The 27,555-nt window shown below is 44.6% G+C and overlaps 1 protein-coding gene across 2 annotated transcripts; it reads right to left on the bottom strand.

Moving 5' to 3' along the window:
• Window positions 1–919: 919 nt before the first annotated feature.
• On the bottom strand, window positions 920–27,112 carry greb1l (GREB1 like retinoic acid receptor coactivator). 2 transcript variants are annotated; one of them, XM_076021645.1, is made up of 34 exons: window positions 26,882–27,112; window positions 24,121–24,232; window positions 21,130–21,289; window positions 20,547–20,720; window positions 20,273–20,449; window positions 19,922–20,098; window positions 19,674–19,796; window positions 18,022–18,144; window positions 16,719–16,856; window positions 16,488–16,616; window positions 15,685–15,810; window positions 15,191–15,376; window positions 14,779–15,075; window positions 14,572–14,700; window positions 13,443–13,589; window positions 13,115–13,312; window positions 12,827–13,007; window positions 12,531–12,693; window positions 11,826–11,962; window positions 11,365–11,701; window positions 10,705–10,820; window positions 10,299–10,531; window positions 9,662–10,188; window positions 9,266–9,371; window positions 9,034–9,180; window positions 8,795–8,928; window positions 8,449–8,610; window positions 8,089–8,293; window positions 7,204–7,366; window positions 5,702–5,929; window positions 5,487–5,628; window positions 5,192–5,392; window positions 4,440–4,578; window positions 920–3,227 (listed from the first exon to the last, which is right to left on the bottom strand). In XM_076021645.1, the coding sequence occupies exons 3-34, from the start codon at window positions 21,284–21,286 to the stop codon at window positions 3,064–3,066; spliced, it is 5,766 nt and encodes a 1,921-aa protein (XP_075877760.1). In that variant the 5' UTR covers window positions 21,287–21,289; window positions 24,121–24,232; window positions 26,882–27,112; the 3' UTR covers window positions 920–3,063. The 2 variants fall into 2 exon arrangements, with proteins under 2 accessions (XP_075877760.1, XP_075877761.1); XM_076021646.1 differs by having other exon boundaries at window positions 13,443–13,577; window positions 26,882–27,111.
• Window positions 27,113–27,555: the final 443 nt, after the last annotated feature.

Genomic DNA, 27,555 nt, shown 5'->3' with positions numbered 1-27,555 from the left:
CCAGAATTTCAGAGCCCTGGTGGTGAAGGCTCAGTCACCTTCGGGTTTTAGCCTGGACTCGTGCGATGAATAAAAGGCCTCTGACCAAGGACCTCGAATTACACTGAGGGACTGAAGGGGTTCAAAAGTCTCAGATATATTCCGCAGCCAGGTCATGAAGAGCTTAAGAGGTATAAGTATTAATCTTCTAAAATCATTTCTTCAAAGAGCCTGGGAGCCAGTGCAGCGAGTCTAAGGCAGGGATAGGGAGGTGGAACTGGTCCGCAGGTAAGAGGCGACCTGGCTATATAGGGAGATGAACTTTAAACTTTAAACTTAACGTGTATCTGAGAGCTGCTGGCAGTTGTGGTCAGGGTCAGGTCAGGCGTGACGTGCATGATCACAAGAGCAGGAGTTGTTACAGACAGCAAGATTGACTTCCAAAGCATGGATGAAACAAACCCATTTCAACAGAGTGTTGCATGTATTGCACACTTTGGGAACACAGAATCATTTAATTAACAAGGCTCTTATGTTGTGTCAGCATAAGGAAATCTGTTGACATAAATGATTCCAATTCCAAACCCGCGATGTGAAAATGTTTAATAATTCCAGAATCACATTTTGGCACAAGACAGTTATTGAAGCCAATCCGAAATTAAAGCACTAACATTATAACAGGGAGTGTGCTTGTGTATAAATTATCGTTGGCAAATTAAAATACGGTGTGCTTGTGTTTTAGGGACTTTTTTTTTAGGGACGAAGAAAAGGCCCATATGTATATTTTCTATACTACTTCATGCCAATTGAACCTTTTAAATGTTTAATACACTGCAAAAATAAGACTCTGCAAAATGTCTGAATCCAACGACGGGTTTGCAGCTTTTGGGGTGTCAGTTCAACTCACAAGACAACTTTTGAGACCAACAAATGAGAAAAATCCTTTCAAAAGTCATTTTAATACATTCAGCAATTTTTCAACAACAACAACAACAGCACGGCTCTAATGTCATAATGTTCACAGCCTGCATCCACAATGGTAAACATGAGGTAGATCTCCCAGACACCAAGGCTACCACCGGGCTGCGCATGGTAATCAAAAACACTTCGGCTAAGATTGTGAGAGCAAGTTGCATATTAAGTGTTAAATTATTAAAAGAGAAAGACATTCTTCAAGACCATCGGCGTTTAAGTTAAAGTTTTGATCACCAGTCTTATATTTGGACTAAATTTATGGGGGGTAGGGTTCATTTAATAGTGGGACACCTTTTCATTTTTTATTCTTCTGCTGGCAACTTGTATAGTGCAAGTTCACATTTCATTCCCCCCAGTGACATTCAGTAGGCATAAGAATCATTCGTCTAGGTCTTGTGCAAAGCCCTCGTGGGTGTTTCTGAAGAGGACGAACTCGCTTGGTTTAGGCGAGCGCAGCATGCAATCACATATTACACGTCGATATGATTATCAGTCCAAAAAAACGCTCGTCAAATAAATAAGAATCCCTCATGGACCTGATTTTTCATTTTCAATAAAAATACAACACAAAAACAGGAAAGGAATACAAAAGATTTTGGTTAAGGACACATCTAGGTAGATTCTTCTTGTCTTTGCGTCATCACATTAAATACACAAAGACGTTATGACCAAATATACTGGCAACAGTTTCACAAAAAAAAACAAAAAAAACAAACATCAGCAACCCTCGGTGGTCAATGGGACAATAGAATATATTAATAATGTAAACATAGCTTTCAACAGTACAGTAGTCAGAAAAAGCAATCATTTCAATTTTCTTCACTTTGACAAAAAAATCTTTTTTTTTGCCTCACAGTTAAATGGTTTCTTCATTCTCATTAGTCGGAAAAAATAAAAACTAGTGATTTGAGCAGTGACTTAGTGACACATCACTTAAGGCATTTTCTGAACAACCCTGTGCAGAATTCTATAAAAACATTCAACTTTCAAGTATAGGAAATTATGTTGTTTTTTTTGTTTTGTTTGTGTTTGGTTTAAATTAAATATGGCAGGTGGTGACTGATTGTTTGGCAGTAACAGCTTATTTGGTAGTGGCTTCAACATGGTATTTACTGACAGGATGTGATGAGGCTTTCCAAACGCTACTCCACTTTTGGCTGCCTTATTGTGGACTGGAAGGGCACAAAGACAACTGAGTAAAAAAAGCAAAAGAAAAGAAAAGAAAAAGAAAACCCTGTGGTAAGTAACAAAGATGGACCTGCTTGCAATGCGACGTTCTACGTTCTTGACAAATCTTTGGTTCAACTAAAACCAGTGCAAAAAAGCTTTTTGCCCAGGTTCATCAATAAATCTTACATACTTTTAGGATGCGAAGACAAAAACAAAACAAAACAAAAAAAAAAAAGGGCCTCCAAATTGCAGAACTGTCCCAGCTTAAACATTCACCCACTGTTTTCCTGTGGCAGTGCAGTAGAAATGGCCAACCTTTATGTTAATATATCTTGGAAACAGCCAGCTGACCTTTTTCTTTCAGAATCAATGAGCTTTTCTGGAGTTCTAGAGGCTGAGCACGACGTAAAGGACAGTGAAAAAGATAAAAGTGGCAACAGAATGTCTGGTGTTGATGCCAGAAAGTAGCGAATGAACTTGGAGAAAAGCTTTACCCCTTCAAGCAACATCTGCTGGATCTCCCTTAAAAACCCTGAGATAAACAAACATGCTCAAACTGGGACATACTGTCAAAGTCCACGTACACATACAATCTTCAAAAGCAACCACAGCGTTCATTTTTGTAAAACACGACAACAAACCAAAGTTCACTTTCGGCTGTAGCTTTTTGTCTTTATCACAGCTGAATTTAATCTTGTAAGCACGAGCGGAAACTTTTCCCAGACAGCGTCAAAGGCCCAAGCCCGACCGTTGCTGGTACGGGTGTAGGAAATCCTCGTCATGTGACCACGTGTCCACTCGTCGAGCACATCAGATCATCTGCATCAGCATTTTCTCTTTCTGACCTCCTTTTGGAATGAAAGGGAAAGTGATTCCTGGCCAGTCCAGAATCTGTTCACACTTCTGATTGTGCCTCTGCGGATGCACGCTGCGGCAGCATCAGATATGACGGCCGGTGAGGAAGTAGAGCGGCCGGTCCTCGCGGCAGTTGGCTGTCTGAAACTCATCCCGCAGACGGAACTGCCACTCGTCCTCCAGCTCCAGCCGGGCGATGGTCTGACGTAAGGAGCTCCGGTCCTGGCTGATCACGCAGAGAGTGGCGCCTGTGGAAAGAGTTGAAGTTTGGAGGGAAAAAAAAGATTTGATTGAGCTGGTAGCTTTTGAATGTCTTTTGAATGGCTTCAAGAGAATGGTGGATGAAGCACATGTTCTTCTACTTAAAGGTCAAGTGTTGAACACTTATTATGGCTATTTTGGCCATTTTCTAGATGTATAAATTCATTCTGGTGGTCTACCTCCCACAATAAACAAGGTTTGTTTGGTCAAGAAACTCCTAGTTTGTGCTGTACAGGAATGACAAAACAAGCCTTTCTCTGGCTGCTGGCTCTCTTCCCTCCTCCCCTACCGGGCATTCACCCAGAAAAGAAAGAGTAACATTGGGGATATCCAGCCAACCAAACCAATAGCAGTCTACCATTTGACAGCTAAGCTGGAAAAAGAACACAGTCACAAATATAAAGATATTTATTTGTTTGCACCGTGTTTTCTTGCAATGAGATGCTGCTAAACTGTGCACTAAACTGTGTGGTTTAACATCTTGTCTCTTGATCTCAATGCTTTACACTCCACTACGACAACAATGTGACAGCGATATTGCCACCTTCTGATTCTTTAACCGAACAAGCGTGCCGCCATGATTCATTGCAGTGTGAGACATTTAAAGTCGCTTGGCTCGCAATCCGGACCATCATCACAAACGTTGCAGGCTTGTGTTCCTGCCAAGCAGCAGCCACCCTCGAAATCTGTTCAAAACTCTTGACTAAAGCAGCCAGCAAACCAACAAATAAATCAGCACAGGCAGCACAGGAACGCAGGAACACATTTTGAATAGTGCGAGTTGTTTAAAAATTGCTACTACACCTGCCTATATAAAATATGATCCACTTTTATATTTAACGACACAACAGCATATGTTCAAATAGCTCCAGTTCAGCAATAACAAAAATAATAAATTATGAGTGAATTACAAATAATTTATGAATTTGTGTTTTTCCAATGTAAGAAATAGAAAGTACAGATATTTGTGTACAAATGTAGGGAGTAAAAGTAAAAAGACATAACTTTGTTACTTCTGAACAAAGTGCAAATACGCCTCTAGTGCAGCTGTACAGCATGTGAATGCATTCAGCGGTATGCTTCTTAAAGTTTAACCCTACCCCTATATTACACTTACAACATTTAGACCAATTCAATCTAAAGTAAACCAAAGTTAACCGAGACAACCACAACAGTTGTAGTGGATACTGACGACTCACCTTTGAGGAAGCGGAACCTCTTGAGGAGTCCGGAAGCGACAAAGGAGTCACAGAGGTACAGCAGCAGACCACTGAAGACGACGCCCTGGTGGTTCAGGTTGGTGGAGTGTGGACGAGAGTTGATGTAGTACACGGAAATCTGCTCAGGAATAAATGACGGGATGAAACTCCCTTAATTAATCCCTCTCTGGCAAACAGCCCTTTTAGGCAAGTGTTGTTAAAATTATAATTAGGACGCTTTAATGATCTCTGCACGTGCACCTGGGGTCATGACAGGCAGTGTGTTGATAGAACTGCGTGATACTGAACATCGTGACTGATCTCTATTGCAGGAGAGGGGGTGAAAAAAACCCAAAATGCACACACAAGAAATGTGCCAAGGTGTGCACTCACCATCTAATATGCAATGAGTGTACTGTGCAAAAAAAAAAACTGCTAGCGTTCATTTTTCACCCCGCACACTGTGCATGAATGCAGGTCAGAACATTCTAACCGGGAATGATGTGCAGAATGTTTCTCTGTGGGTTAGGCTGTCCTGCAGACAGGCCTATTATTTAAAATGAACTGATTTTGCTGGGGTTTTTCAAATGCTTTCTCACTGACAAGATCAGATATTAGAGAGAAACGACAGATCAGTCCAATTTTGTGTTGAAGATGTTTTGTTGTTTTTTTCCCCCCTTCCAGTGGAAGAAACTCTTCTAATTTTCTCAAGCCCTCTGCCTCTCCTCATATCACTGCTTTAGAGCTCTCACCTCTGGACTGATGTTGAGGTAACTGTCGATGGACAGAACTGGGTTGTTCCTGTTCTCCACGGCCTTTGGAAAGAGTCGATGGCTGCAACTCTGAAGGAACCTCTCAAGCAGGAAGTGGGCCGGGGCATTCAGGAGGGTCTGCTCACTGTCTGGGGCGCAGACATACTGGGAAGGACTGATGCCTGCAGGGCTTTCGATTTTCTGGCAAGAGGGGAAAGAACTTTTTTAAACAAGATGCTTTAAGAAGAAAGAGAAAAAAAAGGCCTGTGAGTTGAGATCTCAGGATGACACCAACCACGTGTTTGGGTCTGATCAGAAAGTCTTTGTTCCCGCCAACTGGAATGTGTTTCTTCATGAAGCTGAAGTTGTTGAGGCGGCAGACAAGCAGCCCGCTGCTGCTCACCCTCAGGTTGAAGTCAAGCTCCTCGCAGCTGTACCTGCACACGGACAGTCAAACGTCAGGACGGCCAAAACGCCACCTGCTGAGCGAGCTCAGGCCTTCTCCATTACCTCGTGACGTCGTATTGCACGTTCTGCGTGAGGTCCACGTTCAGCATGATGAAGTCGTGCAAGTGGCACCGACTGAAGGGCTGGCTGGGGGGCCTGCAAGCCACGTCGCTGCTCCACTTGCGGGCTCCGAACATTGCGTACAGGCAGATCTTTGGCGTGAGTTCCATGTGCTGCAGCACCATCTTCAGGGAAACGTTGGTACAGCCGGGGCCCCCATCAGACGGTTCGCTGAAAGACACAGACACAAAGATGAAAGAACAGTGGGTAATAATAACTGGGGACAAAACAGTATCAAACTCTCACAGAACAAAAAATGCCTCAGTAAGATGTCAGAAGAGCAGAGGTAGTCTACACCAGGGGACACCAGCCATGTTGACACCAAGGAGCACATGAGTGGCCAGCAGGCCTGTTCCAAAAATACTTGAAAACTTGTTGAGCTGCGCATAAAATTACATTTTATCCAACCTTGTTAAGTCATCATTAATAATTATTGAAAACTCATTAACATGATCAGTGTCTGTGGCCCTGCGATGAACTGGCGACTTGTCCAGGGTGTCACCCTGCCTTCGCCCTAAGACAGCTGGGATAGGCTCCAGCAGACCCCCGTGACCCTGAATTGTAATAAGCGGGTATAGAAGATGGACAGTGGATGGATGGATGGATGGATGATCAGTGTCATCACATAGATCAGTATAATCAATGAGAATATATAATTGAGAGAGTTTATTATTATGTGTTGCAAACTGGTCGCCCTTCACATGACATGGCAATTTTAAAAGTGGTTGAGTGTCCACAGTTTCACAACAATTGTCATTCGGTTCTTCCTAAACACTTTCACTGTATCGACAGATATGAACAGGTGAGCCGAGCGCAAATGATGACAAGCGTGCACGGGCTGGTGGTATCAGCGATTGCAACCTTCTTGTTTTCCTTTTTGCAGCTGAAATCAAAACAAAAACTTCTGACCAAGGAAAACAAGATTCATTTGCTATTCAAAACCAAGAACTAGCTTGGTGCTTTCAATATCAGTGCCAGCTGCACTGATATACAATCAATCTGAGGAGGATATGGTAAATGGACTGCACTTATATAGCGCTTTCCAGCACCTTTACGGTACCCCGAAGCGTTTTACAATGGCCTCTTATTCACCCATTCACTCACACACTCATACATCAACCAAGGTATAATGCAGTGGGCACAGCAGCCAGCCACGCATCTCCTAAAGCTCACCTTACACGACATACACTGCTGTGATTGGGTTGGATGGCTTTAGTCCTGCCGACCATGACATAAAACAAATATATGTGCAGCACATTGTGTGATTTACGGCTCAGGCTGTGTCAGGCCAGTAGGGAAGCCTGCTATGTCCTGAACCACAAGAAGATTTCATACCAAGAATAAACTTCTGGGACTTTTCATTTCGTCATTAAGGTGAATCATCAGGACACGGTGGTGTCTCAAGCTCCCATCTAAACAACTTTTCAAATGTCAGGGTGAATCACCTCCTGTTCGCTGAGTGGTGGCTGTTCCACAGCACGCAGTTGTCGTCCATCATGATGACGAAAGGCCATACGTCTTTCCTCTTGACACCCAGCTCCTCCAGCCTGTTCCTCTCCAGCTCCAGGTTATGGTATGACAGCTCTTTGATCATGAAGCGGGCGGCGCCTGTAAACAGCACATGTCAATATCTTGCTTCATCCTTTCTGCGAGGTGTCACAACACCCGCAGTGCCCTTCAAGTGAGCAGCGGCGCGGCACCGTTGCTTTGTGTCAGGCAAAGCTTTCTCAAGGTGATGGTGGGCATTAGACGCGTCTTCTGAGAAAACACTGTACCAAAGAAAAGCCGTCTTTGGCATTGACGTTGGTGCGGCTGCGACTTCTATGCTCCTTTCAACTGAGCGACACCAATTTTGGGTTTAATATGACAAATCGGACTATTGTGCTGCCTGCTCCCTCTGGCTACTTCAGACAACATTTAACCTTTCGCCCACTGTGATCAAACACCACTGGCTGTGATAAATATATAACCAGGAAGGGCCATTAGCTGTCATGAATCACTGCTGTGTCAGAGCAGAGGGAGGGTGTGTCTGTCAACGAAGTTGTTGCTTGCTTGCAAAAAACTACGTATGGGGCCTTTAACTTAACAGTTAACAGTCACTCAGACTTTACTAAAGGTGAAAGGTGCTTATGAAATTGCACTTTTTAATTATTAAAACAAATAATTATGCTGGAAACTTCCCCACAGTGGGACCAACAAAGGATGATCTTATCTTATTTTAGATCTTGCTGACGGAATTCAGCGGTTACTCGACAGTGTATGACAGAAGATAGAGTCAGCGATAGACAGAGGTTTTTTTTCATCGGATGGGGAGTTTCAAGAGTCCTCACCAATGCCGGCGTTATTGAACGTGGCAGGCAGCACTAGCAGGATGTGGTTCGGCCAGTACTTCCTGTAGTGGGGCATTTCGAATTGCTTCACCACCAGTACGTGGAGATGAGCGGCGCCCTCAGTGGCGTGGAAAATGTTAAGCAGGCCGTGCTCATGGCGTCCTGTGGTTGGAGTAAAAATCGGGCTCTTTATCAGTCCAGGGTCCTGGGGACAGACACAAGACACCATAGAGACAATTGTGATTATTGATCTCTTTATATAGAAGCAAATAGATTCATAAAGGAAAAAACATGTTGTGAGCAAGTGAGTTATTGCAATTTTACAAAATGCTCAGGCACATTTTTTGAAAGTAAACAGACCTTGGTGGAGACCAGCTGGAGACGCATGCTCTCCATTTGGCTCCCCTGCTGGCTGAAGACAAAGTGCGGCTCCTTGGTTTTAGGAATGATAAACTGGACCTGGACCTCCTCCCCCAGCATGGATGAGCTGAAGGTAAAAGTGTGGATGGTGCACTCCATCAGCTGCAGGACACATGCACACACACGTTAAAGACACACACACACACACACACACACACACACACAAAGAAAAAGAATGCTTTTAAGTTTCCAGCATCAGCCCATATTGATCTGTTTGAATTATGCATGTGCTTCTAGAACTTCCCAGCAAGTCAAGCTTGTCAGACGCCCAGCGAGCAGCTCTCACCTGTGAGGCAGGGCTTGCTTCGCAGTAGTGGTGACACTGCTCGCAGTGGTGAAAGGTGTTGTGGGCCGCAAACTTGCTCAGGCGTACTGATTTGGTCCGTCGTTTGTCACTCAGCTCGTCGTCTTGCTTAAAATCTTAAAATAGGACGAAACAAAGGTATTTCTGTGAGATTAAACTCTGTCATATCAAACCAAGGCATGTAATGAGCCATTCCCGTGCCTCTGCGTGTTTCTAGTGACCTTTTAAGCTCTTTGGCATCTTATAAGTGTAAACAGGGCTGGCCCCCCTGAACTTAGGGTCCCGAGGGCAAGGGTCAAAGGGCAACTTTCGGATTTCTTCAATGTCAGGCCACTGGGTGTTCACCGAAGCCGTAACCTCGGCTGTTTCTGTGGATGTGGAGAGCACAAAAGGATGAAGCTCATCTTTGAGTGTTGGAGAGCAGGCAGGCGAGTCAGCAAGTGCAATTTTCACCTTGTTCCTCCACCTCCTCTTCGTCGTACACATCAACCTCCAAGAGCCTGATGAGCATCCGGGACAGAATGCGAAGGAACTGCAGATAGGCGCCCGTCTTTCCCACCTAATTCAATTTCAAAACCAAACTTGAAGTTAATTTTTTACTGTACAATAAACGGCATCGCTCTTGAATCAATCCAAATTCAAAATTAAAGACAATAATTTTTTGCAATGAATGCAACTACATACCCTGAATTACCATCACAAATTGAACTTTTTAATACATAAATACACTAAATGAAACGCCAAAACATCAAATTAATAAATCATCACTTTCTTTTGTCTCGCTTGAACAGTATTTCACCCTGTGATTCAAATTATACATATAATGACGTGCTTTGTTGACTATGTTACCTTTGGAGGTCCGCTGAGAAGCAGGCGCCGGGGATGCGGCACAGGCGGCGCTTGGTAATCAGCGTGATGCTGCTTCGCCATAGTCCACTGGCGGTAGTACGTGCTCTGCTCTGCCCCCTGCAGGTTCTTAGAGATAGGTGGTCTTAGCGGGCTGGTCCAGCCCACATCCGGGTGAGGCAGCAGAGAAAGGGAGTTCAGCATATTCCTCGGCTCCCCCGACAACAGGTTGTGGGCCACCCGAGACAGGATGACGGTCCGTGGAGACTCAGAGATCGCGCCCTCCCGGCCGGACTGTGTGGACTGGCTGGGCCTTTGTGTGGAGGAGGAAGACGGGGAGGGGGAGGAGGAGGAGGAAGAGCTGGAGTACTGGAACGGCTGCCCGTTGGAGGCCAGCTGGGAATCGCACTCCTGTTTGATTTCATGTGTGATGGTGGCCATGTCTGAGGTCACGTGACGGTCGGGCAGATCGGAGGAGGGCTTGGAGTCGGCAACGTCAGAGGAGCTGACGCCATTCTCAGCCAGGGAGCCTGAGACATTTAGATAAGACCAGAAATAAACATCATTTTCAAACATGACATTCACAAGTTTGTGTGACTGGTTAAGATACAGTTTTAGATATTCTTCCCCAAATACCCACCGGAGGCTCTTGTTGCGGCACTGCCATTGCTCTGGGGTCTCTCCAGCTCATGCCCATCGTTCGGGCTGTCCACTGCCTTCTCCCCATTTGATTCTGGAGGTTCCACAGAGTTTGTGGGACGCTTCAGCACCTCCTTAGACACATAGGTGCAGGCCATCCCCACCTCCTGCTCCAGGGCAGTGCGGTTCATGAAGCAGGAGTCAATCAGACGCATGTCGCAGTATTTCAATGACCTAGAAGAGGTGAAACAGTTGGGGTTTTTTTTAGGTTTTCTCATATATTAGAATAGAGCAGTCAACCTTTAAGAATACAATAAAAAGGCACACAGACACCAAACACTGAACATTCACCATTTCAGGAAAGCGTTTTGACTTTAGAAGTGGTGAGCAGGGATGCAGGAACTTACTTGGGCAAAGTTTCTCCCACAGTGTCCTTCCCAGTGAGAACCAGGATGCAGGGCAGCCCTTCCAGGTCCTCGTATGTCAGCGGAACCCAGTCTTCACTTACGCCGCCTTGCCAAGCCTACAGCAAAGCCGTCATAACATTAAGTATAACTGAATGAGAATTAAATTGTATTAACATGCCGACTGAATGCGACAATGCAGTTACTACAGAATATTAACAAAATACATACAAATAAAAAAAAATATATAAAAAAACTCAAATACAATTAATTACATAACTAAGTTAAGAATGCAAACTGAATTCTGCTGCTTGTATTTCTTTCACAAGTTCGGTTTGATTTAAAGGGCCACAATCATGCAACACTTTCAAACAACAATGAGCAATCTCTAACCAGTACATTTTATCTCCCATGCTTACTCCACTTTCTTAAGAAGTGTGCCCTTCCAGTACCCATTGTGATGTCACAAGGGGCAATAATACCTGGTCAGGTGTTTGTTCCACAGTCTGAAACTCGCTACCAGCTGCCTTTTCAACAATAAGATAAAAATAAAAATGCCTGGTCCACCAGAGTCCGGGCATAAGACTAAGTCCAAAAAAAAGGGTAAAATATAGGACCTTAAAATTCTGACGTCATATGGCTCTATTTGTATGCCATCCTCACCCTGAGTTTGCTGACAAAGTTACTGGGCACAGTGAGGCGTGACGCAGGATTTCCGAGCAGCACAGCAAAGCTCAGGCCCAGCCTGCTCCTCACGTCCTCCAGTCCCTCCCGGATGAGCATGGCCAGCGGTAGGGAGGGCACTCGGACGAGCAGCATGTGGCCGCGGCCCTCCAAGCCCTCCCTACTCGGGCTGGTCATCAGGTCCTCCACCATTGTCAGCGTCTCTGGTGTCACACGTTCCCTAAGTGACGGCGTCGAGGTCAGGGCCATCATGGCCTCGGTGTACTGCTGGATCAGCAGGTAGCTGCGGACCACCATGCTGTGCACATGGGAATGTCTGGGAAAGAGATATAAAAACAGCAAATTATCACTCATGATCAATTCAGGCAAAGTGGGTGATGTGTTTCTGTTTGGGTTTACAGTTTTAGTGATTTAGAGAGACTGTGTGACACCCCACTGACCTTTCCAGCAGAGTGTGCACCATCTTCTCAAAGGCATCATCAAAGTGCAGGATTGGGCTTGCCACGCCCCAATGCAGGGAGCTGCCATAGTCCCTCAGACCAAAGTAGATCAAATCTTTGTGAGACTGCTCCCCCTGCTGGAACGATATTAAAAACATGAGGCGACGATGATCAAAAATAAGTTAACGTGCAGGGGAGCTCCTGTTATTGTTGACGCACTTAGTGACCACCAGGTGGCGCATCCTTCATACAATTGCCTTCCTTCTAAACGTATCAATCTATTGTCTACAGCTATTTCTCCTGCGCTCGGGCTGCTGGAGCCTGTCATACTGATCCAGGGTGCAGGCCAGGTAGGACATGTTGCCCTTTCACACCAGCAGGACAATTTAAAGTTGGTAATTAGCTCAAGCACCAGGCATAGTGACAAGCCTTTATATGCAGGTCTTTGTACTGTGGGAAGAAGGAAGCCGGAGTACCAGGAGAGAACCCACATGGAGAACACTCCACACAGAACAGCTCCAGGTCCATGATTCAAACCCACAACCTTCTTGCAGCGAGGCTACTGCGCTACCCACTACTGCATTCAATATTTGACAAAAAGTAGAAAAGTCAAAACACTTTGCATGAGTCTAGTTTGCTTAATTGTTGGAAATTGTTACAGGTGAGTTGGATATTTTCACTCATGGCGATGTTCAATAAACTCACCAGGATTTCTTGGGAGGGCCAGTGAACTTCATTGTGGATGCTGATGCGGGACTGGCGAGTCTGCAACACGTACGGAAAGGAGCTGACCTGCAGGACCAGGAGGTTGACGGCATCGAGGACTTCTTGGCAGTTAACCACGCGGTTGGCTAACCCCTGCAGGTCGCTTTGGGCACACAGAGGACAGAGAGTGAGACTCCTGAGATGGAGCGAAGCCATAACAACTTGCGTGTTCCCACGTCCCCCCCCCCCCGAGTCGACGGCAAAGGAAACATTGTTATGCCCTCATGGAGCCTCACCTTGTGAGGTCGATGTGCGAGTCGTCGTGAATGAGGACAAACAGTGTGTAAGGGTTCTCTCTGACTTTCTTCATGAAGGCCTCCATCTTGCCGTGGATGCGCTCATCTAAACTGACCACAAACTGGTCGAGATTCTCAGGCGCCGAGTACAAGTCTTCAATTCCCAGGTCCACGAGCACTCCTGGCGAGGCAAAGGAAAACACGCATTTAGCCTCAACAGAGCACCGGGGATTTAAACATTCAGTGTGTCCAGCAGATGGGACAGTCGTCCCTGGAAGACACACAGACCTGATTGTCGGATGCGCAGTGCCACTTGATGGAACAACACGTGAGACGGAGGGAGCAAAACAAGAAAGTCCACTTTGCAAAAACGCCCCAAATCAAGGTTCTGTGTGCCCGAGTCGGCAATGGAGCACACTTGAGAGAGGAGGCTGCGGGCCACCACGAGCTGAGCCGGGTAGATCTGAAAGGGCCTGTGCTGTGGTTCTGCAGCATGGAAACAAGAGGGAGAGAGAAGCGTTGGAACATTAGCAGAGCTGCGCCGCGGCCGGCTGCTTGCTTTGGCCGCTGGCTCTGCCGCTGTTTGAGCGGCGGGCACGGCAGGGAGCCATCTAACCTCTGTCTGAAGGCGGGGGCATGCTGGCAGCTTCCTGGGAGTGGGTGGGATCGGTGACATCACCCTGAAAGCCCTGGAGGTCCAGCCCCTTCTGTGGGCGCTGGTGTGGCAGCAGCTTGTTGTCCTGGTGGTCCCCTGGAAACAAAGCTGTGAGCCTCAGTCACACACAGCCTGGTGCACCACGCTGCCCTACAGTGCTAAATAAAGAGACTCTTCATATTTGGTCTCAGTGCTACATACATATAAAATGCTTATTCACGCAACATCGCTGTGGCTTTCTTTCTTTTTTTGTAGCTATTACTGTCGAGGGGCAAAAAGCTGGAGATTTTCAACAGCGATGTGTAAAATACATAATGCACACAAAATGTACCATATCTCTGCAGATGGAAAAAGCATTAAGAAACATGTCTCAAAATAAGCAGCAGACACAACCAAATGACTTGCCGCCATTCAGGGCTTTCAATATGTGATGAAACACAACGTTACGACATCGCAGAGATAAAATGTCAAAAGGTGCAGCGACAGGTTAGAAATGTGTTTTTGTGTAGACAACATGTGTACAGAGTGCATGCCAAGGTGCTGAACCCCCAAGAAGATGAACTGTTGTAAATGCATGTCAGTCCCGGAAAGAGCTGGAAGAGAGTGTTTGCAACCAATTACACTTGCACACTCGTTAACACTTTCTTTCACGAGTAAGACGTCGGCTATCACATATTTTGAAGACATGACTTCTAACAGCACACTTGGTCTCACACCAGCTATGATGTCGACATTAAGTCACAAATCCAGTCAGGGTGGCACAATATTGATGCCTTAACACTAGTAGACTTGCTCTCTGCAAGAATCGAAATGCTCATTATTCGTGAAGAATACAGTTGTTGTTTTTTTTATAGAGTTTGTGTCTTTTTAAGTAATTTTGTTTTCTGCCATTAGTTCCTTGTAAATGTGGCTTTTAATGAGGATCTGTTTTTTTTCTGGCAAAACTCTGAGGCAGGCAAAGCGTCTGAGCTTGCAGTGACGTCCCGTCTTAGCTGGCAAACCCTTGCCTGTGTCTTCAAGAAAAAGGCTGATTTTGTAATATCGTGGCCACGTGGAAAGCACTGAGAAAGCCAGGCTGAGATGGACTCACCTTGTGACGTGTTTCTGAAGTAAGAGGTGAGGATGCTGTCTTTGCCTGTGATGAGTTCGTAGCTGATCTCCTTGAGAAGCTCACTGGTTGTGAGCGTGCCTTCACCCAAGGCTCGTGCCTGGTACTTTCCTGTGTTCATAAAGCACAGATTACTGATTTCAGATTCTGCACATTTGATGATGTGCCGGCTGCCTGTGGTGCACTCACCCAAGACAAGTACACAGAACTCATTGCCGCTCATTTTAGAGGTGCAGATGATGACCACGTATGTGGGAAGGGGCTGCTGGTTCGGAGTCTCACAGAGAGAGCGGAGTGACTCGGAGAGCCCGTCCCCTAAGGAATTATGGGTAACCACGACTTGGATGGTGCCCCCAGAGATGCTGGCTTCTAGCCGGGCCAACCAGGGCAGCTGGGAAGGGGAGATGGCAGTACCTCCAGGGCCACACAGCATGGCCTTGAGCATGAACTGCTCCAACTCCTCCCTCATGGGAATCTTATCTGAGTCTGTCACACAAAAAAAGACAAAACATAAAATGTAAGTTCTTAAACAAAAAGAAAAATGAGGGTTGGGGAATATTGGGTTTGCTAAACTTCTCACCCAAGAATGTGAAGCACTCACCCAAACGTGCAAGATACTGCAAAGTGAGAAGAATTCTGGTCTCCGCACAGAGCAGCTGGCTGCCACTGAGGCCCATCATCTCCATGTTTTTCTCCGTCACCTGGTTGATCTTGAAGCAGTTGACCAGCAGGGGGCTCACCACTATGTCTCCAACGTTTCCATAGAAGTAAGGTAAAGTGCCATGCCCTGGGAGCAAGACAAGATGATGAGTCAGAACTGGCAAAGCAACACAAGCAAGTGAAGTGTGAAGTGAAAATATGTGAAACCAGCCAGAGGGGAAACACATATCAATAAGAACTGGCAGCAGAAAGGGATGACTATAATGACTTTAAATAAGAACTGTTATTAAAAACAGAGGGCACAGATGTAGAGCAAGATCTACAGAATAGAAAAATAAAAACTAGTCCGTTAGATTTGACTGGTTTTTCTAATGATTAACAACTAAATGCGCTTGGTTTCATTTCGAGCACCGATCACTGAAGTGCAGCTCATACCGATGAGGATGACGGGGCGAACTCCCGCACAGCTGACCAGGTTGTCGGGGATGATGACCGTCTCTCCAGCCGTGACAGGCTGGGGCTGAATGACGACTGGGACAGGGGGCTGAGGGGAGGACACCCCTGAAACAGCAGCAGTGGAAAAGGAAAGAGCATGAAGTCAGTGCAAGGCTCCATCCTCTTAAGGTAAATGTCAACAAACGTTTAACAGACTTACTTACTTACTGCTGTTTTGCTTATGTTGAGGCATAGATTTTTTTTTGATGTCATTGTTTATTCACCCATTTACTTTTCTACCTGCTACTAATACAGGTACTGATACAAGTGGGAACTTTTCACCAAAATGGTCAGTTGAAACGTGAAGTTAGTTTATCAATTTATTTACTTTGTTTGGCCTCTAGTCAATAGGTGACATTCTATTTTCGTCACACTGTTTTCATTTTTCTGGGTTAATCACAAAACTACAAAAATAAACGACAACAGTAATGACTGGGAATGACAGTGATTAGTTATGTTAAAAACAAATGTTAAAAAAAACAACTGACACCATTAAAATCAAAAGTTACGTTAAAAGCAAAACAGTCACATAATTTAAGAAAATAAATCTGGGTCTATGTTGCCAAGTCGACAATGTAAATTGTCCATACTAAGTAAAGAGCATCCATCTACTGACTGGGTAATTCATGTCCCTCAACAAAGAGACATAGAAGGGTGTGTGTGTGTGTGTGTGTGTGTGTGTGTGTGTGTGTGTGTACCAAAAATTGTCATAAAAACATCTTAGATCTGTTCATAGGACTGACCGGGAGAGCAGACTATGGGCCGGATAGCAGGCACAGAGACGGCCGTTGGTGGGACGGGTACGAAAGCATTGGGATGCCAACTTCGATGGCGCTTCTTGGGAGGCCCATTGCAGGGCATCGCAGAGGATACTGCAATACAAAAAGAAAACACCAAGTCCAATCACAAATAGCAAAAACAGAAAGAAAGAAAGAAAGAAAGAAAGAAACTTGACTTGGGTGTGAACGACTTACCGGGGCTGACTGCGAGGTTGCCATTGCGAAACCCCTGAACCTGAGGCCCTAAAGAGACCTGCGAGGGGCTGAGTAAGGGAGGACGACCATCCACACCTAGTCCGTCGGTAGGCCCGTTCACCCTTAAAGCAGTTGGGACTGGAGGAGCACATGTGCATGCGTGAATATGAAACCCACTAACAAGATGACAAAATCAGGCAGATTTTTAGGGTGTAAAGACCATTTTACTTGGCAATGCGTGACAATAATAGCAAGCTGACACAAACACATTGATAAATGTGGCATTGTGTTCACTATGCCACATGTGTGCAAATGTGTTGCATGCAAATGTTTTCTTTTCTTTTTTGAATAAATCAAAACCCTGTGCTGATCTTCAGGAATCAGTATACTTAGTCCTCTGTTTACAAGCTCTTACAAAAAGGGCTCAGTTTCAGCTTGTTGCAAAACTTGATGCTTTATTGAACCTTCTGCAAGGCAGCTGTGTGGTGGCGTCAGAGCGGACTGGGGCACTTCTCTCGAACACAGGAGAGGCGTCAGCACCCTTTGAATAAATAAACATTTGAACCTGATGACGGTGCTAAAGGACACTTTATTAGATCACAAGGCCTCATCGTCTGCGACTCACATAGGGTCTGTTCTAAAGACTTTTCCCACTTGCTGTGGTGGAGGTGATCCTCACAGCAGTGCCACAGAATCATATGTAGCCATTAAAAAATATGCCGATATAAAAGTAAAATGGAAAGACAGCAGCAATCTTCATAACAGATGCTTTGGAAAGCCTCTTATTCTTAACTCAACGCTATTGACTGTGTTTTGCCAATAACCTCATTGGACATTTTCCAATCTCATATTCACTGTTTTTGCAATATGCTAAACTATTGATTGGTATGTGTAGCCTTTCTCTGTCAATATCACAACCTTGTCAGTCGGCTAATGGATGGAGAAGCCTTAAAAAGTCGTTACTGCATTCCTTCCTCCACTATTGATCATTGCGGGCGGAGGGCCCCTACACGTTCATGCATGTGCTTGCGTCTGTTTGTTTGTGTTTGTATCTAAGCAGGGCAGCTGTTAATCTTGGCTGCACGGTCGGCCGCCACTCCATCTGCCTTATGCTGCCCGTAGCTAAGCAACACATTCGACAGCATTGATGGCGGGATGCTTCTGGGAATGTAGGAGTGGAGCTAAAATGGGTGTCAGGGTGGATGCGGCTAATTTGTGTAACCCGAAACATTCAACTCGGTTAAATACTACACGTGGCATAGCGCAACAAGAGAAAAAAACAGAGGAAAGAAAATTGTTTCACCTATTGGTAGGGTCTTGTTTCCTGGCGTGGAGGCCAGAGGTTTGAGGAAGCTGCAGTCTCTGCTGAGTTCCTGGCTTCCGAAGAAGACCAAGGAAGTCTGTGACAATCTGGAGGATGGCGAGTCTGGCAGTGAAAGACATAAAACCGCAATAAATCAAAAAATTAATGATCTCAGAATGTAGCCCAAACGACTTTGTCCTCTGTGATTCAAGCCAGTGCTTAATAGGCTGTTCCATTCTATTGTACAATACAAACAAATCATAACTTCCCTCCCCAATGGATCATTTCAGGATAAACAGTCATTAGGGTTGAAGGGCTGCATGTTGGTGACCTCTGCGCAAACGCCGTGTACCGGGAGGATCGCAGTCAAGAGTAGCCAGGAGTCACGGCAACAGCAGGCTGTGATGGCAGATCCGCCGCACTCACATTTAAAGTGCTGCTGACAGCCGGCTTCCAGGTTCAGAACAAATCAATAGGATAAGCCCAGGAGCTTCTTTTTAATCAGAGACCCAGCTGTTGTGAGAGGTCAGGGAAGAACAACATCACCTTGAACAGAGGCAGACTCATCCTCCAGTGACATCTGCCATTTACGCAGCATTCTAGTTTCAATGTAGGGTCAGTGTTTCAATGCTTCTTTTTTTTTATTATATTAAATGACTGATATTATGGCTGTTTACAGATGTTATAAATTAATTTTGGTGCTCTACTTCCAACAATAACAAAGACTAGCTTGGACAGTGCTAGGGCTAGCTAGCGGTGTAGATGGCTACATAGCTGTCATGCGGTATTGAAAAAACAGTTGAATAAGGGATCACTATGATAATCAGCTCGACTTGTTGTGACGTAGAAATTCAAGCCCGAATCCGAACGTTGAATAGGCAAGTCTATCTAGTAAAGCCCAAGGTGTCATTTTTCATTTTTCACTCGTAATGCAAGCGGTAAACCACGGCGCATTTTGCGACAACGTTGCGGCCGCAATCTCTGCCACTTCTGCGTCGCATCCACAAAAGATTTTTGGCCTAAAGCTCTGAAGGCGCAAAAACAAAACAAAACAAAAATAAATAAAACGGCCAGAAATTCCGCATGCGTGGAATCAGGTCCCACAGGTAGCCAATTTGTACCCTAGATCGTTGCGCAAACCTCAACCACCACACGTTGAATTTCCAACGGAATACTTTTTTTTGTTGCAGTCATATAACCCTTGCACATTGAGTCAAGGTCAGGAGAAAGTCGCACACGTGTCTCTCCAAAAATCCCCACACACCTTTCCGGGTCTCTCTCACCCTCTTAAAGGGCCAGTAACATGTTATGACCTTTATGTATGCCTGTGCGCCTCAAACTGTGTGGTGACAAACTTATTGACTCCATTAAGCCGTGACGCCTTTTATTAGCATGACTATCAAACAAAGTGAATGTTTTCTAATGAAACACTGATCATTTTTTATATATCATTGTATCTTATATAATAAACTGTATTGGCGTATGACAAAACAACAGCATTACCAACATCAAGGGCTATTGCTAATCACAAGGTGAGAGGATAATGTACAGAAACGGTTGTTTCCCTGTAAATGAACACCTTCATCAGTTCTGTCTCATAATAAAAAAAAAACTGAGATACGTTTCTATTCTCTGCGCCTCGAGTACCTTACCTGATAGTGAAAAAGGTGACAAACTGTTTCCGCTGGTGGCCCCGTTTTCTTTGCTGCTGACAGACGAGGACGAGCTGGGCTTAGGAGTTAAAGCGCTGCTGGAAAACTGCCGTGTTTTTCCGTCTGAAAAGACACGGACGTGTATAAAGACGTGGTCACACGCAGGGCGCAGCGGCTCAGGAAAGATGAAAATGTGAACGAGCCACTGAAAAGGCAATGCCTTGGAGGGTTTTCTTCTTTTATTTCACCTTTCCAGCAGATGAGGGGTCCTTTACAGAGAGCACCCTGTGAATTCTTCACCAGGTAGTATTTTAAGTGCTTCTGCTTTTTGGGCTGCGTGGATAACTTCAGGTTGATATGGTTTGAAAACTCGGTGAAGTATCGGAAACCTTTCTCCCCGCAGCCGACGCAGTTTCCTGAAAAACCTGCCACGGAAAACCAAACAAAATAACATTATCGTCATTTAAAACAAAAAAAAACAAACGTATTTACAGCAGGGTCAGGCCTCAGAGCTCCCTCATCGCAGTGTGAGCCTGAAATGATGCTGATAGCTATCTCGTCTCTGTCACTCTTATCTCCGATGATGGGAACAGACTGACCCAAAAGTGCATTTTTCCCATTCTCGTCAGGCAGGAAGCGCCGGTCCACGAAGCACACCAGGATGTGCTCCGGGACGCTGGGGGACTTGGCACCGACCAGCTCGAAGCCTGCCGGGACTTCGATGGGCTCTGTTGCCATGGAGACCAGGCGGAGGTCTTTGCCGGCCTGACAGAAACCTGAGGACATAGGGGCAACGATGTTGTAGGTCATCTTTTTTTTTTTTTTTTTAAAGTCCCTGCTGACAAAAACACTTTCAGGTATTTCAGGATTTACCGTCCAGCGTGCAGGAGCCCTCAGGCGGGGTGGCCTGCAGGTAGGGAAGCGGAGGGCTGCTGCTGTTGGAGTCGTTGTCTTCCTCCAGCTCCTCCGTGTTGTTGGGCGAGTTGCCGTTCACCAGCTCAGGTTCGAGTGGCTGCCTGACATTCAGGCTGTGTTTGGACGTCACATCTGAGGTGGCAACATTTCAAATGAAAAATGTATTGACGACAAATGTTGTTCTTTTCTATACTTGCAGGCTTAAAATACTGAGAAACATGTTTGGTCATTGTTCTGGAAAAACATCAACTTGAAGCTAATTCATTTAGCTCTAATACAGCTGAAAAATAATTTTATTTTTCGAAAGAGAGAGAGAAGTGACTTCTTTGACAATTTCAAGTATTATTGCTGCTGTTTCAGTAATAATGGCACATATTTGAATCAGTTTCACTAACAGAAAAAGGGGTCAGTAATCTTAAAAACAAGACTTGTAATTATCGAAGGCAAAGAGCAAATCTGATATTTTCAAGCAGACATGAGACTTTGCGCCGCCTACGATTCGGCAGCTCCTGATTGTGTGTTGTCCTTCTGTTCTCCCTACCTTCCATGTGATCGGGGTAAGACGCTGGGTCCATGTAGAACTGTGTGAAGATGGGCTGTGGATCTATGTTAGTGGAGAGCAGCGAGGCCTCTATAGAGTTATGGAGAGCCTCTTCAAAACGAGCCGAATTGAGCTGCCCAGCATACGAATTCCCCATTATCTGTTGAGGAAATGACAAAAGGGAAGGATGCACTGTCACACCCAGGTTAATCTCAATTCACTTACAGGTGTCTCACAGAATAAAGAAAAAAAAAATCAACAAATAAATCTATACATGTTTTAAAATGACTGCAGCCACTTCTTTCAAAGAGGGCACCTCCTTCATTTTGTCAAACAAAATGAATTTTCTGCACATAACAAACCTGCACTAAAACAAACCTAAGGTTGCCTTGCCTCATCCTTCCCAAAAGTGCAAGAAAATGTGGGAAGCCAATTTGTTTTATACATAAAACTGGAAAGCAGACGTTTCCTTTATAGCTGAAAAATACTGCAACAACTGTGAATATGCAAAAAGAAAAGCAAAAATAGAATAATAAAACTCCTTAAACGAAAGCAGAACAGCAGTTTATTCTGACCTGCGTGCAAGCATTAAACTAAACAGGCTATTCAAATAAACGCTGTTGGATCTGGGTCAGAGAGCCTTAATAGACCAAACTATTAATCAGTTACTCTGTAAACATTGACAGCTGCGTACAACGTACCAAAATATCAAAGACCTTTCATTTTATTATTATTTTTTTTTCTTGTTGAAACACCTGCACTTGACACACGCCTCCTCGCAGAGTTTGTCATGCGTCAGCCAAAAGATAATGACCACCAAGTCCACTGTGGCTTTTCCCCCCTCAGCCTCTTGCCTGTTCTGCCCCCTCCCTCCCCGGTGCCCACCCAGGGACATCTGCTGGGGTCAGGTTGGGTGTGGGCTGAGGTTGGCCGCCTCTCTGCTGGCAGGTGGCAGCTGGACAGAGGGCTGAGCATGTCCTCCCCAAGAAAAGAGAAACAGAACACGCTTCAAATGTGGAGGAGGAGGAAAAGAAAGAGAGCAAGGCGTCCATTCCTGGTTTCTGCCAAGGTGCTCCAGTGGGAGGACGTTTCAAGGATATCAAGGCTCTTTAAATGGCAAGTGGATGGAAGGTGGGAAAGAAAAGAATAAGGGGAGGGTTTTTTTATTTTGGCTGCTCTCCGGACACATGAGCGGCGCAAACTTCCTTCTGTGTATGTGTGTGTCCTTGAACTACATTTGACTTGAGAAGAGCTGCGCTGGAGTTCATCAGCAGGTTTAGAGACTTCAGCTGTCTGGGAGCAGTTCAGGACACCCAGCAGCTGTGAACACACATGCGGACGGTGCGCTTTTGACGGGAGCAACTGCGTTCCTGCCGTAAACATCCGCACAGGTTTAGGGTTTTTGTTTTCTCAGATCTGGAACAGTTCTGCTCATCTGAAGATTATTTTTTATTTATTTTGCAGCATTTGAACTGAGGTAGTTCAAATCGTACTGCCTCAGATAAAAAAATAACGTCAAATATTTTGTTGTACATGAACGTGACTTGCAGCAGATGAAACTATGTGTATGCTGTACACACACACACACACAGGAACACATATGTATATACATGTATACATATATATATATATATATATATATATATATATATATGTAGAGAGAGAGAGAGAGAGAAATTGACTGTGAATTTGTAATTGCATATAATTGATACTAGTGATGGAATTTAGTCATGATTAAATTCTCTTTCTACATATACATGTATTTGTATATTAGACAGACAGACAGACAGACAGACAGATAGATAGATAGATAGATAGATAGATAGATAGATAGATAGATAGATAGATAGAAAATAAAACCATGACTAAATATCAATGCTAATATCAATTGGGGGTAAATGCAACATTTTGCTTCTATTTTGCTTCTTTTTTTTTTTAATTTTGCTTCATCGATTTTTTGAGATATGAAATGGATTTAAGCTCCCAGGGACATCTTGAACTCATTTATTTTGTCAACAGAAGGGCAGGGTGGGAAAAAAACAACAGGAGCTGCCGACGCCTGGACAGGTTCCGGAGCCGCTGTTTACCTAACAACCTTTCTGGGGTGGAATCTGACCAACCAAGACAAAGGACAAGATTAACAGTGCCGGGCTGCACTGTTGAAGAGATAAGAGGATTAACAGAAGGGAGCTACAGTACGTCTTGCTTAACTGATGGAGGAAGGCTGCTGTGCGGACAGACAAAGACAGAGAGTCGGGGACTCCGGGGGAAACGTGCTTGCCTGAGGGCTTTTTTCCTTCTTTTTTTCTGCCTGTTTGATTGTGACGTCAAAAGCTGCTCTGGAGGCCAGTTGACCCTCGAGCCCTGGCAGGCAGATTTATCATTAACCTCCCGCGCGGGCCGGAGTTGAACGCGGGGAGAATGACCTTTTATCACCTTGGTGGCTTGCAACAAAGCGGCGTGCAGGATGCTGTGCTGGTGGTTCCGAGGAGCGACTCAGGTGGTTCCTAAGGGTCAAACGCAGTGGCGAGGAGGAGTGTGTGTGTGTGTTGCGTTGTGTGTTGGGGGGGTGTTTAAGGTGATTCACTAGCTGTGCTCGGCCTGATGGATGGTTGAACATAATGAGCAGACTCTATTGGCTTTAACATTCAAGGGCTAATGGACTGAGAGGAGGAAGCAGCGACGGGGTCGTGACACTGAAAGGCTGCCACTCGGACTGTCAGATGGTCAGTCAAGGCCATTCCTCTGAACCAGGGTGGCAGCAACAGATTGCATGAAAGTGGACCCCCCCATCACACACACACACACACACACACACACACACACACACACACACACACACACACACACACACACACACACACACACACACACACACACTCCCCTCCCCCGGCGTCAAAATATTCTGAGGATCTTCACTGCTTTGATGTGGAACAGGGGAAATATGAGAGCACCATCACTAAGCAGTGGACGGAGAAGGAAGTGACTTACGTTGGAAGACTGACACCAGGCGTGAAGGGACTGGTTCACCTCTGCTGCACGTGAGATGGCTACCACTCAGCAGAAAGTCTCAGCAAAGACATTGCAGGCAGCGCCTCCAGACCTGGGGGAAGGCAGAGGACAGTTTTAGCTTACGCCGCATCACTCCTAGAGCCAAGCGGTATTTTAAGACCCAGGTTCTTCTGACCCCACTGGAAATGCTTTATCAAAGCACTTCTACTACTAAGAAATACAACTGTGTGGTTTTAGTTGGAAAAGTCACTAAAAAGGCTTTTGGTTGGAGACACAAATTGTGCAGATTTACATTAAAACATGGCAATGGCTGTACTTGGCGTTCATTTCATGATTTTTACCCAAACATATATGCACTTCATAGGTAGCATAAGAAAGATGTGGAACATCAGAAAACAGGGATTAGTTTGCAGTTTGCTGTCCCAACATCTAATGGTACTAAATCTTACAAAATGGGCCTTTAAAGTAGGATTTTCTATTGCCTCCAGAATTCATGAGAGCTAATTCTATCATAATTGAATGCATACATGTGGGCAAAGAAGAAAACAGGGCATCTGTTATTTAAATGAATTAAAATGCCATTCATTTTCACTTTAATGAAAAATAGAAAATACCTCCTATTGAACCGCCCAACACAAATAGTTACCTGCAGCATGCAGACATTGAACTGTTGCACTGCCTGCCACCCACAACATTAGGAACTTCTCATTCGAGTGACATATGTGCCTTACAATGAGGAAGCCAAAAAGGCGTTATGTGATACCCAAGCCTTGGGGCTGTTTTCACGAAACACAATTGACTGTTTTAGTCTTTGGCCGGGCTGCTAACACATGGTCACCCAGTGTGAATGGATCTGCCAGTTACTTTGACCCTTTGACAAAGGACTGTTTAGCCACTCTGATAGAACTGTCCCCACATAACACTGAATGTCACAATCTACGCTGTCATCACTTTAGACTGAGTGGCACGATGCTGTAAGAGGAAGCCTGGCCCAGGGTCCAAGTCCTTCAAAAAAGCAAATGAACACAAGCTGCTTCAACTCGCATTCACTAACTACACTGGACTTTATTTTTTATAAATGATTAGCCAGCTCGATAGAGATAATCAGATTGAAAAGTCTGAAATGTCAATATGTCAGAAGCCTGTGCTCTACTACACTTGAAAATGTTGTTCAAAAGAGTACAATTTGTCACTGACTTTGTAAAAAAAAAAAAAAAAAGAAAAAGAAATGAAATAAATAATTACTATCCTTGCTATAGTTGTAGGACAAGTTCAGACCCTGGGTCTTCCCACGACGGGAAGAATCTCAACCTAAACGACCACACCCACTGTAACGAGTCCTAAAACATTTTGATGCTTATCTATCAGGGAAGAGTAGACGTCACACAAGGAGACACAGATAGCACCAGAATGAAGATGAAGGAGCCGCAGATCGAGACATGAGTACAAGATCGGCCCCAGGTGCTGGTTTGGTTCCTGTTTTTCCGGAAATGACATTTGAGACAGACAAGCTTAAATGTATGCTTTTTAGGTAACCGAAGCAATTTAATTTAAGGAATTGATCAGAACAAAGCACTTTCAGAAACTCTATCTAACTAAAGAAAAGAAAAGAAAAGAAAAGAAAAAAGATTACTTGGAGCCAAAATGCTGGCTGAACATAAATACTTTTATTGACTGAAGGCATTGCAACAACAAAAAAAAAATGAAAAGAGTAATTTTGCTCCTCCATACACTATCAGGTAAAAAAGATTAAAAATGAATAGTTGTAGTGACTAAATTTAAAATAACGATCAGCCCTTTAACTGTGTGCACTCAGTGCAAGGGTTTTACATTTATTCTGTGATTAAAATCAATGTGAGACAAAATACCTGTGCTGTATACATAAAAGGGCATTATTGTTTTACATTTAACTTAACTGTCTAAATATCTGCCTCTGGAAATAAACAAAGTACAAATTCATAAGATCTTAAGGCCTGTACAAATAAGTTCCACTGAGAACAAATAAATGCAGACACGTGGCAGATTTTTCAATTAATATACAATCAATTTATTTAAATTCATGATTTGAAGATGCTCATAATTTTGGTCTGGACAAGGTTACATACAAATCATTCTTTAATTTGTTTGAGTCCCAAGAATCAATATTGATAAATAAATATTTTCAAAATAAGTGATAATACTTAATTTTTTTATTCTATTCTTATAATTATGTCACTTAAAACGCGTAATTACATTAAAGCATTTCCAACGGAGACGGAGGCAAATTTGTAACCTAAACTACAAGAAAACCATTGACAAATTTTGGAGGGCAACTGTGTTACGCACTTTACATTTGTGGTCAAATCTCAAAGTGGACAAAAACAACAGAAACTAAAAATGGCTTAATCCAGAGTTCAACTGTATTTAAAATGTCTAAATTGTAGGCATTAATTAATTTGATTCTATAATGTATTTTCCCCTAACCTTATTTGAAAATCTTTTACCATTTCCATACTGGAAGTTGCAAAATGAGAAAGTGCTCCAAACACAAGAAAAGCTGTGGTGGAGGGATGCTGGCCGTCAGAAATGAGAGAGAAAGGGGGGATGGGCTTAGAAAATGTGAACGAGCAAAAAAACAACAACCCACAAATATATCATTGTGTTCTGCAAATTAGTCAGTCCATCTGACTAACGTTGCGATGGGGGAAGGTGGGGTTGTGTGTGACACACAGGAAGTAGTTTGAAAAAGGCCCTACTGTACCTTCCATGACTGCTCGACCGGCGGCTGAACCCTTTTTTAATTCCAAATCGAATGCAGTAAATCCACCCCAAAAAACTGAAGGCTCTTCCTTTCTTTAAAAATATTCCAACTTAGACAATAGATCCTGCAGGAGACGATTTGTTGCCATCCATGCTGCATGAGTGGCGTTTCAGTCTTTGCTGGTGTCGTTCAAGTCACCTTTGTCATGATCCTCTATGGAGAGAAATGGGAATCCCACTTTTACCCCTCCAGCCCTCCCTCTCCCCCCTCTCTCCTTCCCTCCCTCCCTCTCTTTCTCTCTCTCATTCACATGCAAACAAATAGGCGCACACACACACACACACACACACACACACACACACACACACACACACACACACACACCCCTCCCCCGAGTTCCTACATGCCCTCCCATTGCCTGTGCCATTTGCCATAGAGGGAGAGAATCCACCAGGGGCTCATTCATCTTGGCCCTGCTGACCCCCTGCGGTGAATGATGCTCTTGGAGCCCTGAATCTGTGTGTTCAGAGGGGTGAATGAAAAAAAAGAAGAGTTAAATTCCCCCTCGGTCACACATGTGAGGGGCCCTGCCACGCGTGACCCCCAGTACGCGAACATATCTGCTGTGGTCGTCGGGTCAGGTAGACGTTTTTTGGATAAGGAGCACTGGCAGA

This window comes from Nelusetta ayraudi, unplaced genomic scaffold (genome assembly GCF_046127955.1).
Source record: "Nelusetta ayraudi isolate G7.1 ecotype Tasmania unplaced genomic scaffold, CSIRO-AGI_Nayr_v1 ptg000011l, whole genome shotgun sequence".
In the NCBI taxonomy this organism is placed as follows: domain Eukaryota; kingdom Metazoa; phylum Chordata; class Actinopteri; order Tetraodontiformes; family Monacanthidae; genus Nelusetta; species Nelusetta ayraudi.
Note: the sequence above shows the minus strand (reverse complement) of the source record. Positions and strands in the feature narration are given on the sequence as shown.

Coding starts and splice junctions, on each gene's coding strand:
- greb1l (XM_076021645.1), bottom strand. CDS start 21,286: ATGGGGAATTCGTATGCTGGGCAGCTCAATTCGGCTCGTTTTGAAGAG. Junction 15,076..15,190: donor GCAGTATCTTGCACGTTTGG/GTGAGTGCTTCA, acceptor TTTGTGTGACAG/ACTCAGATAAGATTCCCATG. Junction 11,963..12,530: donor GGCCCTCCCAAGAAATCCTG/GTGAGTTTATTG, acceptor ATATCGTTCCAG/CAGGGGGAGCAGTCTCACAA.